The sequence below is a fragment of the Stenella coeruleoalba genome, assembly GCF_951394435.1.
Source record: "Stenella coeruleoalba genome assembly, chromosome: 2".
NCBI classification, from domain to species: Eukaryota; Metazoa; Chordata; class Mammalia; order Artiodactyla; family Delphinidae; genus Stenella; species Stenella coeruleoalba.
The window spans coordinates 176069194-176084089 of NC_137147.1; the positions used below are offsets into that span (position 1 = coordinate 176069194).

General features: G+C 40.3%; 2 protein-coding genes across 11 annotated transcripts in view; one reads left to right on the forward strand and one right to left on the reverse strand.

The window, feature by feature from the left end:
• LOC307180909 (uncharacterized protein) overlaps positions 1 to 14896 on the forward strand; it is a 310399-nt gene that overhangs the window by 143141 nt on the left and 152362 nt on the right. The window lies entirely within an intron of this gene.
• The window catches only part of ITGA8 (integrin subunit alpha 8), a 181591-nt gene that overhangs the window by 25721 nt on the left and 140974 nt on the right, over positions 1 to 14896 (reverse strand). For both annotated transcript variants that reach the window (XM_079911467.1, XM_079911466.1), the window contains 2 exons: positions 10406 to 10534; positions 2236 to 2349 (listed from right to left, as the gene is read on the reverse strand). In XM_079911467.1, coding sequence (XP_079767593.1) covers positions 2236 to 2349; positions 10406 to 10534 — 243 coding nt within the window. The remainder of the gene's footprint in view (positions 1 to 2235; positions 2350 to 10405; positions 10535 to 14896) is intronic.

Below are 14896 nucleotides of genomic sequence, written 5' to 3' on the forward strand. Positions count from 1 at the left end.
GTCAAAAAGCAGAATGGCTGTGAGCAATTTGATGGCATGCAAGTGGTACCTGAAGCAGTGCCTGGCACATAGTTGGCAGTTGGTACTTCATAAATACTCACTGAGTGAATGAATACATCATGGTTTAACAACAACAGCAAAAGGAAATTGTGCACTGCCCTTCTCCTTGGGTCAGTTGTTCAAAGCCAGGAATGATTTTGCCCCCAGGGGACACTGGCGATGTTTGCAGACATTTTTGGTTGTCACAGCTCCGGTGAGAGTTGTTACTGGCATCTAGTGGGTAGGGGCCAGGGCTGCTGCTAAGCAGCCTATCATGCACAGGACCAGCCCACAGTAAAGAATTCTCTGAACCAGAATATTAATAGGGCTGAGGTTGAAGAATCCTGCCTTAGGTTAAAAAAAAAAAGAATGCTTCACAAAAACCTTTTTAAAAATACTTTTAATTTTCCTCCTCTTTATTTTAGAAACAAAATTATATAAGATTTGTGAGACTACCGCAAGTATTCTGACTCATAGAAAACGTGAGAATCTAGAGCTACAAAATTCTGTAGTATTAGCTAGACTCAGAAGGATTTTATCATTGGATTTTCTATGGTACAATGAGTCAAATGAGTTTTCTGGTAGTTAAAATATGGGCAAGAGTGCATCGACTTGAGGAGTTTTAATTTAGCTTTTTTCCCCCCAAATCCTCCCCACACAACAAGGTCACAACACAGCAGTCTCATTTAAATAAATAGCAATTTCCACGTGGAAAAATTCATCTGCTTAGTATAAAGGAGATTTTAAACCTTTAAAATACACACAGCCAATATAATCATCCTGGGAAGTATGGGAGGCCACAGTCCAGACAAGCCAAAGCAGTGAGCAATCTACAATCAACGTGCCTGGAACTTTACCGAGAAGCTGTTCTGGCTGAAGCCCAGGCTGTGGTATCACCAGACAAGAAGAACTTTCTAGGACACTGTCTCTTCCCCTGCTAAACTATTTATATTTGAATTTTTCTGGGGATATGGCTTGAATTACGTTCTTGTACTCAGCATCATTTCATTAACTACTATTTACCGAGGAACCACTAGATAGTGTTGAGTCAAACAGATTTGTTCAAATCTCAGTTACTGTCTGACGGTCTTAGGGACTGAGGATATTTAAATTGTGTTCACTTAACATATCTCACACACACACACACACACACACACACACACACATACACACACACACAATGGAATACCATTCAGCCATAAAAAAGAAAGAAATCTTGCTTTTTGCAACACCATGGGTGGACCTTGAGAGCATTATGCCAAGTGAGATAAGTCAAACAGAGAAAGAAAAATAGGGTATGAACCCACTTACACGTGGAATCTAAAAAAAGCCAGATTCATAGAAATAGAGAACTGATGGTTACCAGGGGTTGTGTGTAGGGGAAATGGATACATGATGTTAAAGGAACAAACTTGCAGCTAGTACATCAATAAGTCCTGGAGACCTAATGTACAACATAGTGATTATAGTCAACAATACTATAGTATAAACTTCAAAGTTGTTAAGAGCCCATATCTTTTTTTTTTTTTTTTTTTTTTTTGCGGTACGCAGGCCTCTCACTGTTGTGACCTTTCCCATTGCGGAGCACAGGCTCCGGACGCACAGGCTCAGCGGCCATGGCTCACGGGCCCAGCTGCTCCGCATGTGGGATCTTCTTGGACCGGGGCACGAACCCGCGTCCCCTGCGTCGGCAGGCGGACTCCCAACCACTGCGCCACCAGGGAAGCCCAAGAGCCCATATCTTAAAAGTTCTCAACACACACACACACACACACACACACACACACACACACACACACACAAAGGTAATTATGTGAGGGGACAGAGGTATTAACTAAGCTTATTGTGATAATCATGTCACAATATATAGTATCAAATTGTCATGTTGTACACCTTAAGTTTACATAGGTCATATGTCAATAAGATCTCAATAAACCTGGAAAAATATCAAATTCACCTGATGGGAAAGATGACCAGCTGATCTAGGCTGCATTCCTTCCATTTAATTTTTTAAAATTAAATTAAAAATTCTGAAAATTAATCTAAAAATATAAAAAATTTTAATGGAAAATATAGAAAATCAAAACATTAAAAAAGTTAAAACATCTAAAAATCCTTTACAAAAAAGCTTCCCTCTGAGCTTTTGAGAAGAGGTTTCCTGTGAGTGGCACGTCAGTGCTGCACTGTTTCTCTTACCTGGAGAAATGTCTTGGCCCATAACCGTGACCTGACTTTCAGGACAGCGCTTTCTCCTCCCCCTAGTTGTCCCACTGCACAGGAGATTTGTAAGCACTCGATATTTGTACAATTCTGCAAAAAACAACAGCAGTAGTGACGAACCAGTGTCTTTAAATTGTGGTAGAGAATCAACACCGAAGTCAGTTTATTTACATTTTGTTTCCTCAGAAGTCATCCCTTAATCCATAAACTTTAAAGAACAAGTACACTGAAATGATCAAGAAAAAACACAGTTTGGCAGGAAAGATGCATCAATGTTAATGGTAATGTAGAGCTAAAACGGAACATAAAATACAACATAAAATTTAAGCTCTGTTCTAAGGACTTTAAAACAATCTTCCCACATCAGTGACTGAACTGCTGTTTCATATTATCAGAACTTGGGAAGATATTTCTTATAGACAATCACAACACCTGACCCTGGACTAAGTAAATCCTGAAAAAGCTTCAGAAGAAGGTCCATGAGTCCATTATCTCAGAGACCCAATGATATTAAGCCATTGACGGGTATTTGTTCCATAGCATTATTCTATCTAAGTTACTTCCTGGTTATGAGGCAGAATCTCCTACAAGTTCCATCCATTAAGCTGCATTTATTTACTTATTTATTTATAATTTTTATTGGAATATAGTTGATTTACAATGTTGTGTTAGTTTCAGGTGTACAGCAAAGTGAATCAGCTATATACATACATATATCCACTCTGTTTTAGATTCTTTTCCCATATAGGTCACCGCAGAGTATTGAGTAGAGTTCCCTGTGCTATACAGTAGGTTCTTATTAGTTATCTATTTTATATACAGTAGTGTGTATATGTCAATCCCAATCTCCCAGTTTATCCCTCGCCCACCTCTTTCCCCCCTAGTAACCATAAGTTTGTTTTCTACATCTGTGACTCTATTTCCCTTTTGTAAATAAATTCATTTGTACCATTTTTTTAGATTCCACATATATTAAGCTGTTTTTAAACTAGTCTGTAGGGTTGCCTAACTTATAATGGGTAACTTATTATATGAAATGCATATTCCTAGAAAGAGTTCATTATGATGACATTCTATCGAATTGTGCTTTTCTGATTGGATCCCAATATGTAAATCAATGGACACCTCGCAATTCATTTTCTGTGTTCCCGTGGATAGGATGATACTTCTCGAATTGACCCCCTCACTGACCTGGATTTATCTTGTGGATCGTGCTTTATTCATTTTCCACCTCTCAAGCACTGATGCTCAGTAAGCATCAGTTTATTGGATATTATGTGAAGGAGTGGACTGAGGCATCTCACTTTAATGACACTGATAAACCACAGAGCAACCTGAGGAATGTACCATTGATACAATTAGAAACTGTTTTTGGACTTCCCTGGTGGTCCAGTGGTTAGGACTCTGCCCTTCCACTGCAAGGGGCACGGGTTTGATCCCTGGTCAGGGAAGTTCCCACGTGCGGTGTGGCCAAAAAATAAAACGTAATTCTCAACTTAAAAAAATGGTTTGAAAAAAAATAAAAACCTTTTCTGAGAACCTCAGAATTCTCCAAAACCAAAGCAGTCAGGATTGTGTATCTGATAAAGTCCAGTAAGGCCAGATTTCTCTAAGACGTTTCCAAATACAGGTGGGCTGGGCCGTTCTGGTTCCACTAGCTGAGTGCTGAGAGGTTTGGGGCCTTGTGCCTTGAGCAGGAGCAGGGATCTCAAAGTTCTACAGTTTGTGCCCCTTGTGAGGACTCTCCTGTTTGCCTGTGCTCCGTTACTGACGTGCTGTGTATCATCAATCCCACCCTCTGGAGGCAAAAGAGGGGAGTCAGAAGGAGGTAATTCTCGTAAACTCCCTGGGATGGTGGTCCCTGTTAGCTAGCTCTGTTGGAGGGTTTTTGGAGAAGGTGATGCTCAGGATGAATCTTGAAGGGCGAGGAAGAGTTACTTAGCAGTATGAGGTGAGGAGGGCATGGTTCTCCTGTATAAGACCAGGGCATGTTCAGAAGAGAGGAGAAAAGGGTATTTGGGGGGTGGGGTGGGCAGGTGGAAATGAGATAGGAATGAGGTAAAGTCTAGGTGGTAAAGAATCTTCCTATTTGCTAAGAAGTTTCAGTTTGATTCAGAAGGTCCCGGGAAGCCCCTGAAGCATTTTAAGCCAGGGATCTAATCATGTTTGTATTTTAGGGGACGGGTGGTAGGTGAGGAAGAATGGAGGGAGAAGAGTGGGAGGCAAGGAGGTTGATAAAGGCCAAGTGAGAAATGGCCAGAGTCCAAGTGAGAAATGTGGGGCCCTGAACTGACGCAGTGGGACTGGAGAGAGGAAGATGAATTCTAGAGAAGTTTAGGAAGTAGAATAGATCCTTGGTGACTAATCAAATGTTGGGACAAAGGAGAGAGAGGGATGGGGGAACTCTTTTGTTTGGGGGATTGAATGAATGGGTACTGGCTTTCCTGAGATTGGGAATGCTAGAGAAGAGGCACATTTCGGGGGGGTCATGGAGACAGTTTTGCACATGTTGGGGCTGGGGTCGATCAGACATCCAGATGGACCTATACAGTGTAGAGTGTAGTCAGGAGGGGCTAGATGGCAGAAGGCGCACCTAGGCCTGACTGGAGTCACACAAGGGTCACACAAGAAATTTCTCTAAAAGAGCAAAATCGATGGGAGAGAAGAGGAGGGGGCTGAGGATGGAATCCTGAGGCACAGGAGCATTTAGGGATGGGCAGAAGAGAAGTCGGTGAAAAATTCCAAGAAGGGGCAAGCCAGAAGGCAGGAAGAGAACCAGAAGAGAATGTTGTGGGGATGGCAAGAGATGAGATGATTTCAAGAAGTGGTCAAGAGTATCATATGCTGAGGAGGGTCAGAAAGATAAGGTTTCTGTACGCTGAGTAGTGAAAGGGAGGAAAAGAAAGCTTGGAGAGGAGGAGATGGGATGAAAAGTACAAAAGCAGCGGGGACCCAAGATGAGAAAGGCAAGGATATTCTTAGGCGGAGGAGAAATTATAGTTCCATGTTAACAGATACAGATTTTTCCTATGCAAATTGGAAATTATGATCCCAACACAGGATGCTGGCATTTTGCACTTTCAAATTCCTAATCAGAAATGGTATTCAGTAAGTTGTTTTTAACTAAACAAAAACCGTAGGAGGTCTTATTTAGCTTTTGATTTTAAAATAAACTTTGCATAATCACTCTCTATCCCGAACTGTTTTGACTTGAGGACATGGGGAGGTGGATGATTTGCAATTTTTGAACCAATAAGAGAGAAAGGGAATAAAACATGAGTTAGCAAAATCAGATATGGAAATAAAGGATCGCCTTGCTCTCATCTGTAAATAATACGTTTCTACGATATTCAGAGGTTAAAAATTGTCTTGTATTAAAAAGCTTTAATGAGACAGAGAAGGAGGGAAAAAATCTGACCTTACAACAGAAGTGAATAAAATATTCAAAGGAATTTTAGTTATTGAACTTCATTGCCTCAGCGTATGCATGAGAAATACACCAAAGTGGAAAATGGAAAATATATTTGAATCTTGATTTTCCAAATTGTTGGTTCCCATAGGTTTGGACATTGGTTCGCCAGAGGGCTTTCTCATTGGCACTGAATATGAGAATTCTATAGCTGTCAGTTATTGTTTTCTTTTTTTAAAAAAAATCAAGAAAAAGAGGGAGAGGACTCAAATCAATAAAATTAGAAATGAAAAAGGAGAAGTTACAACAGACACTGCAGAAATACAAAGCATCCTAAGAGACTACTACAAGCAACTCTATGCCAGTAAAATGGACAACCTGGAAGAAATGGACAAATACTTAGAAAGGTATAACCTTCCAAGACTGAACCAGGAAGAAACAGAAAATATGAACAGACCAATCACAAGTAATGAAATTGAAACTGTGAATAAAAATCTTCCAACAAACAGAAGTCCAGGACCAGATGGCTTCACAGGTGAATTCTATCAAACATTTAGAGAAGAGCTAACACCCATCCTTCTCAAACTCTTCCAAAAACTTGCAGAGGAAGGAACACTCCCAAACTCATTCTATGAGGCCACCATCACCCTGATACCAAAACCAGACAAAGATACTACAAAAAGAGAAAATTACAGACCAATATCACTGATGAATATAGATGCAAAAATCCTCAACAAAATACTAGCAAACAGAATCCAACAACACATTAAAAGGATCATACACCACGATCAAGTGGGATTTATCCCAGGGATGCAAGGATTCCTCAATATACACAAATCAATCAATGTGATACACCATATTAACAAACTGAAGGATAAAAACCATATGATCATCTCAATAGATACAGAAAAAGCTTTTGACAAAATTCAACACCCATTTATGATAAAAAAAACTCTCCAGAAAGTGGGCATAGAAGGAACCTACCTCAACATAATAAAGGTCATATACGACAAACCCACAGCAAACGTCATTCTCAATGGTGAAGAACCGAAAGCATTTCCTCTAAGATCAGGAACAAGACAAGGATGTCCACTCTCACCACTGTCATTCAACATAGTTTTGGAAGTCCTAGCCACGGCGATCAGAGAAGAAAAAGAAATAAAAGGAATACAAATTGGAAAAGAAGAAGTAAAACTGTCACTGTTTGCAGATGACATGATACTATACATAGAGAATCCTAAAGATGCCACCAGAAAACTACTAGAGCTAATCAATGAATTTGGTAAAGTTGCAGGATACAAAATTAATGCACAGAAATCTCTTGCATTCCTATACACTAATGATGAAAAATCTGAAAGAGAAATGAAGGAAACACTCCCATTTACCAATGCAACAAAAAGAATAAAATACCTAGGAATGAACCTACCTAGGGAGACAAAAGACCTGTATACAGAAAACTATAAGACACTGATGAAAGAAATTAAAGATGATACAAACAAATGGAGAGATATACCATGTTCCTGGATTGGAAGAATCAACATTGTGAAAATGACTATACTACCTAAAGCAATCTACAGATTCAGTGCAATCCCTATCAAACTACCAATGGCATTTTTTACAGAATTAGAAAAAAAATCTTAAAATTTATATGGAGACAAAAAAGACCCCGAATAGCCAAAGCATTCATGAGGGAACAAAACAGAGCTGGAGGAATCAGACTCCCTGACTTCAGACTATATTACAAAGCTACAGTAATCAAGACAATATGGTATTGACAGAAAAACAGAAATATAGATCAATGGAACAGGCTAGAAAGCCCAGAGATAAACCCACGCACCTGTGGTCAACTAATCTGTGACAAAGGAGGCAAGGATATACAATGGAGAAAAGACAGTCTCTTCAATAAGTGGTGCTGGGAAAACTGGACAGCTACATGTAAAAGAATGAAATCAGAACACTCCCTATCCCCATACACAAAAATAAACTCAAAATGGATTAGAGACCTAAATGTAAGACCGAACACTATAAAACTCTTAGAGGAAAACATAGGAAGAACACTCTTTGACATAAATCACAGCAAGATCTTTTTTGATCTACCTCCTAGAGTAATAGAAATAAAACCAGAAATAAACGAATGGGACCTGATGAAACTTAAAAGCTTTTGCAAAGCAGAGGAAACTACAAACAAGACAAAAAGACAACCCTCAGAATGGGTGAAAATATTTGCAAATGAGTCAACGGACAAAGGCTTAATCTCCAAAATATATAAACAGCTCATGCAGCTCAGTATTAAAAGAACAAACAACCCAATCCAAAAATGGGCAGAAGACCTAAATAGACATTTCTCCAAAGAAGACATACAGATGGCCAAGAAGCACATGAAAAGCTGCTCAACATCACTAATTATTAGAGAAATGCAAATGAGAATGGGCATCATCAGAAAATCTACAAACAACAGATGCTGGAGAGGGTGTGGAGAAAAGGGAACCCTCTTGCACTGTTGGTAGGAATGTAAATTGATACAGCCACTATGCAGAACAGTATGGAGGTTCCTTAAAAAACTAAAAATAGAATTACCACCTGACCCAGCAATCTCACTACTGCGCATATACCCAGAGAAAACCATAATTCAAAAAGACACATGTACCCCAATGTTCATTGCAGCACTATTCACAATAGCCAGGTCATGGAAGCAACCTAAATGCCCATCAACAGATGAATGGATGAAGAAGATGTGGTACATATATACAATGGAATATTACTCAGCCATAAAAAGGAACGAAATTGGGTCATTTGTAGAGACATGGGTGAATCTAGAGACTGTTATAGAGAGTGAGGTAAGTCAGAAAGAGAAAAACAAATATTGTATATTAATGCATACATGTGGAACCTAGAAAAATGGTACCGATAACTGGTTTGCAAGGTAGAAATTGAGACACAGATGTAGAGAACAAACGTATGGACACCAAGGGGGAAAAGTGGTGGGGGGGTGGTAGTGTGATGAATTGGGCAATTGGGATTGACATTTATACACTAATACGTATAAAATAGATAACTAATGAGAACCTGCTGTATAAAAAAGATAAAATTCAAAAAAAAAGGAATTGAGGTATAATTGACATAGAATACGATTAGTTTCAGGTGTACAATGAAATGATTCAATATTTGTACATATTGTGAAATGAGCACCACAATAAGTCTACCTAACACCCATCACCACGCATAGTTACATAATTTTTTTTTCTTGTGATGAGCACTTTTAAGCTCTACTCTCTCAGCAACTTTCAAATATGCAGTACGGTATTATTAATTGTAGTAACCATGCTGTACCTTACAACCTCATAACTTAAATCATTGTTTTCTGTTCTGTCATTCTTCCTGGAAACTTTTAAAAAATAATAATATTAGTTTTATTAATTTATCCTAAACTGCATAGCATATAGGTTCCCTACTCTTATGTTTTGAAAAATATTACAGTGCCATAAAAATTTACAGGAACTTGAGTCATATCTGCCAACTGCCATAGCTTTTTGCCATGTAATTGCAGGTACTTCTGTCAATATTATAATAAATGCTCCTCTCTTGATTTAAGTTTAACTGATTATGTTAGACTTGCTCCTTGCACTTTGTGGCCATGTCCGTGTTTGAAACTGTTTGTATGGTCAAGATGAAATAAATACATGTCAGAGCATGTTCAAGACATACATTTTCACTAATTAAATTTTTATTGTCTTTTCAGTGGGATCTGGGGAAGAAAACTAGGCAAATACATGTGTCCAGTCTGTCATCCTGACTTGAAAAATTCTGTTTTATACTGCTATTTTTCTGTATATTTGGTTACTTTTTGCCCTACCCATCCCTATGTGTCTCTACTTGTGAAGCGCTGGGAGATTATGTTGGTTTTATTATCGTTTGTTACAATGATCAAAGATTCTTGAGACAGTACACTCATTATATGTCAGGTCTGGCATAAATTTTTTAAAAAGACATACATTGAAAGAAACCACAACATTTTAACCTTTTTTACACATACAACCAGTGGCATTAACATTCACATTGGAATGAGTGGGAAAACTGAATCTAAAATGCTGAGTTATGGGACTTCCCTCTCCGTCCACTGGTTAAGACTCCGTACTTCCACTGCAGGGGACAGGGGCTTGAAACTTGGTCCAGGAGCTAAGATAAAATAGTGCATGACACGCAGCGTGGCCAGAAAAAAAAGCTGAGTCATGAAGGCTGTCCACAGTTTCACGAAGGGCTGACTAAGCTCAGGCTAGATCCACCACAGACCCCACTGCTTTGGGCCCAGGAAATCTGCAAATACTATCCTCGATTCTTCCACTGGAGCAGAGAATTGTGAGAGTCAGGAATGGACACCCCAAGGACCCACTGCATGGGCAGTGTTCCAGGCTCACTTCAAACTCTCACCAGTTCAGTGTCTGGGGACGGGCTGATGACTGAATCTTTGTCTTCTTGAAATGCATGAAAGGTCACCTTTTATGTTTTCATTGTTATTTCTCTCCTGTGGCCCCCAGGGCAGGTTCAGAAGAGTGAAAAGGTTATATTACAAAAAAAAAAAAAAAAAAAAAGTAGTTGCTTTCACACCTACAATACGTACTGCCCAAAATTTGGGCGTATCTGAGCCTGGGAGGGGACTGAAAAGCAGTACTTGAAGTTAAAACCACGTGCATTTGCGAATTCTGTCCAATCCAAAATCTGCGCACTGAGACAACTCACCAGGATCTTGGCGGGGCTCTGTCTGTGAGGCTCCAGCGCAGGCACGTCTCTCTTCCTGACCAGATGAGGGATGGTGGAGTTTCGCAAAAAGGCGCTCAGCTCGGGGGTGTCTTCGGCGGGGGCAGCGGGCTGCAAAGAGCGAGCCAGAAACAGCACATCAGGTACATGAGCGCTCGGCACCTTTTCACTTGCCTTGAGTGCTAGGCAATTTTTTTTTTCTTGACTGTGATTCACCTGAGAATTCAGACCCGTTCTCATTGACCAGCAGCATACGCATCAGCAAGAGGAACCACACTGGCGGCAAACAAGCCTTTCCATTCTCCACTTATAGGAATCCCTGAAGCCCGGGGAATGCACTCCTGGAAAGTTTATCTTTATAAGCATAAGATTTTAAGCAGAAGTGATTTCCCCGTAAGGGCAGAGAGGGTGGAAGTGACTTTCTAAGCGTGAGCTGTCATTTTCCCATTACTTTGCTCTCATTGTCGATCAGGGAACCGAGGGATATTCTGTGTGGTGAGATGCATCCTGAGGTGGCAGAAAAGTGAGGTGCTGATGGTGGGGAAACAGCCAGATGTGGTCAAGGACTTGGGCGTGTCTGGGCCCCAAACCCTGTAGCTGTTAAGTAGTGCTCCCTCAGGAGAGAGCTGTGTTGCAATGAACATGACTCTTCCCTAGCACACCACGTGAGCAGTGTGCCATGATGGAGCTTGTTTTCAGCCCTGAGTTTGTTTTGCAAGTGTTCCAGAACTTACGATGTTATCTCAGGCTCCATGCTGGCCCTATCTGATCACCGAATAAATATTTTGAGAATTCCAGTAAATCACACATAGTATCCCATTAAAATTCTTTATTTTAGACCGACTGAATATAAAACCTAATTTTTTGCTCCCCACTACCTGTCCCTGACAGCACATCTTCTTTTGCCCAGTCTTTTTTTTGTAGTCACAGGAAGAATCCTAGTATGCTCGTCTCCGTGGAATGAAAAAAGATATGCCTACACTGCAGCTGAAATGATAGGGCTCATCATGTCCTAAGAACCTAGAAAAATCTACTGGATAAACAGAAAGATAGAGTCCAGGCTTCTTGGTATGACACAGCCCCCTATATGCTGACCTCCGTCTGCTGCACCAGCCTCCCCCTTCATCAAGAGGCCCGGGCATCCTGCTTCCCAGCAAGCAGAACGACGCTCCGCTCCTGCCCTGCACCAGGCTGACTCCCTGAGGCCTGTCTGATGTTCCAGATGATGGCTGTGCTCTCCTTCAGCACCTGTCAAGCTGTACAGTCACTGTCTGCCAACTGGTGTGAGTTGCCCCATGAGAAAATGTCAAGTGAGAAGCATAGAGTCATATATAACATCCAACAAATATCAGAAAAAAAAAAAAAGAGGAAGGAGACCCAGCCGGGAAAAGTCACGGGGGGAAATCAGATGTAGGAGACAACCCAGGAAAGTGATTCTGCAGCAGCCTCAGGAAAAGAAAGTTGCAGAAATAGTGACTGATGGGCTAGATTCTTTGCTGTTCCTCCCATGGACAGGTTAGGGTCTAATCCCCCCCTTAAGCCTGGGCTGGCTTCAGGGACTTGCTTGACCAAAAGAATGTAGCAGAAAAGAAAAATAAGTGACTAAGAATGTTAAATCCTGCCGAGGAATAAAGAAAGGTTAGGACTAAAAGGATTCACTGAATTTGTCACTTAAGAAAGTATGGACATACGATCCAGCAACTCCACTTCTGGATAGTCACCCGAAGAAAACAAAAACACTAACTGGGAAAGCTATCTGCACTCATGTTCAGTGCAACACTGTTTGCAATAGCCAAACCTGGAAGCAACCTAAGCGTCCACCAGCGGATGAATGGACAAAGAAATTGTGCTAAACATATACAACGATATACAATGCAGAATTATTCAGCCACAAAAAAGAAGGAAGTCCTGCCATTTGTGACAACACGGATGGACCTTGAGGGCAATATGTTCAGTGAAATAAGACACAGAAAGACCTTATGATCTTACTTACAAGTGAAATCTAAAAAAACAAAAACAAAAAAAATCACGCAACAAACTTATCAGAGCATAGATTGGTGGTTGTGAGAGGTGAGGGTCAGTGGTGGGTGAAATGGGTGAAGGGGATCAAAAAGTACAAATCTCAGTTATAAAGTAAGCAAGTCCTGGGGATGTAATGTATAGCATGGTGGCTATAAGTAACAATAGTGTAGTGTATATCTGAAAACTGCTAAGAGAGTACATCTTAAACGTTCTCATCCCAAGGGAAAAAAATTTGTAAATATATAAAGTGATGGATGTTAACCAGACATCATGATCATTTTGCAATAGATACAAATATCGAATCATTATGTTGTACATCTGAATACAATAAAATGTTATATGTCAATTATATCTCAATTAAAAAAAAAACAAAGAAAGAAGTTATGGATGCCCTTTCCTGAGGAGGGGATTGGTATAGGTGGAAACTGAACCACAGAAGCTAAAGAATGAATGGGTTTAGAGAAATGGATAATTATTTGAAGAAGTATGAAATTAAATCTCAATCTTATTCTCATATTAACTAATTCCTAACGGCTAAGAGATGAGGTGCAGCTTCATCCTCCAAATAAGAAAGCACTGGAACAAAGCAAAATAAAACATGAATATTCTTAGCAGCTATTTATAAGGGAGACAAAAGATAGTAGCATAAAGCTTTAAGGGCATAAAGAGGATGCTGGTTTAAAAGTTATGACATTTATACAAAAGACCACTGGACAGTTTTTTAAAAATGATGTAGAGCTATGTAGTAATTTAGAAAGATATAAGATGTTAGTAAGAGGAAAAGGCAGGTTACAAAATTGCACACGTAATATGATTTTTTTAAACGGCTGTTTATTTACATTGTGCGTCAGAAATAGGACTATTCAGAACAGCCATCTAATTGTTAGGCAGTGGTGGAGTTTTAATGATATTAAGGAAGTTTTGCTAATTACTTTTTAGGTATGATAATGGAATTATGGATTTCTAAAGAGTGTCCTTAATTATTGGCAATATACAATGAAATGTTTATGGGTGAAGTGAAAAAATAATGCATCAATAAATAGAAAATATAACAGTAAGTGGGTGGTGACATTACTGGAAATTAAATATTTTCTTCTTTATCTTTTTACGTCTTGCCTGATATATTCCTATGATGGACGTTTAGTACCTCTTAAGATGAAAACCAAAAAAATTATAATAAGAGTAAAAGAGAAATAAGGAAGTAGGGGTAGCTAGCTTGGCTAACAGTGGAAGGGAAAAGAAATCCGTTCTTGTAAGAGGATACAGAGGCAAGTTATTTGCTTATTGTTTGTTTTGAAGATGGAGGAAATAAGTAACGTTATAGGCTCCAAGGAAGGAGCTAGTAGAGAGGAGGTTGCAGATACAGGAAATGGGGAATAGTCAATGCAGCAAAGTTAAATTTGGAACTGGGAGAACTTTCCTCTGAAAGTGCTGGAGAGGAGCTAAGAATGAGGGAGAGATGATTGGAAGGTGTGTGTGTGGGTGGGAGGCGGGCGGTGAGGAGGGATTTGGGATGGGAAATGGGTCATTTGAAGACTGTCTCGCTTTAAGGTCACCTGCTAATAGTAGTGATGTTCAAGAGACTGGATAGGAGGTACGGGGAGAGGAGTGAAGGTCTGGAGAAGCCGGTTGAGGAGAGCTGGAGGGAGAGACCATCAGATGGCAGAGGCGAGTCTGCAGATGCTGCGGCCCAATGAGCACGAGCCGCCCTCGGTCTGCAGCAAGCCTGCAGGCTAAGTGGTAGAGAAGCCAAAATCTGGGAGGGTGCAGGGACTCGGAAAGGATAGAGGACAAGGGAGGCGAAGTAAGGGAGCTTGTCCAAGAATGTTTTAACCAGCTCATCGTGGATTCCAGGCTTGGCAGGAAAGAAAGCACGGCCAAAGGCAGCCTTGGGAGTCGGGTGGGTGGACTGACTCAGAGAACGTTTTCATATCAAGGAAGAAAAGGGCTAGTGGAGAAAGGAAGTGAGGAAAAATAGAAAAGCAGGAGATTGATTTAGAGTCTTGGATGCTGAACTGAATATTTCAGAGGTCAGGTAGCTAGAGGTGATGTTCAGAGCACTGGGGTGATGAGGTGCCTGGGAGTGGGGTGAGGGTCAGCCCCATGGCCTTTGCAGCATTCCAGGACAATGGCAGGTGAGCCATGAGTTAGCTCAGGGATACTCAGTGGTGGAGAATCTGATAGAGAAACCTTTACAGCGTAAGATTAAAACTTGAGCTTAGACAGAAAATTCAGAATTGTGGAAATCTTTAAGATTCCCTTATATGTTTTCCATCATACACTCTGTGTGTGTGTGTGTGTGTGTGTGTGTGTGTAATTTTTGCTTTGAGATTTGTTATGTCCAATTTCTTCTTTTTTTAATAGGTCACTGGGAGACTTGTTAACTTTGTAAGTAACCAAACTATAGAGCAGAGATGCTGGAAAGAACTAGGGCATATTTTTTATTCCCAA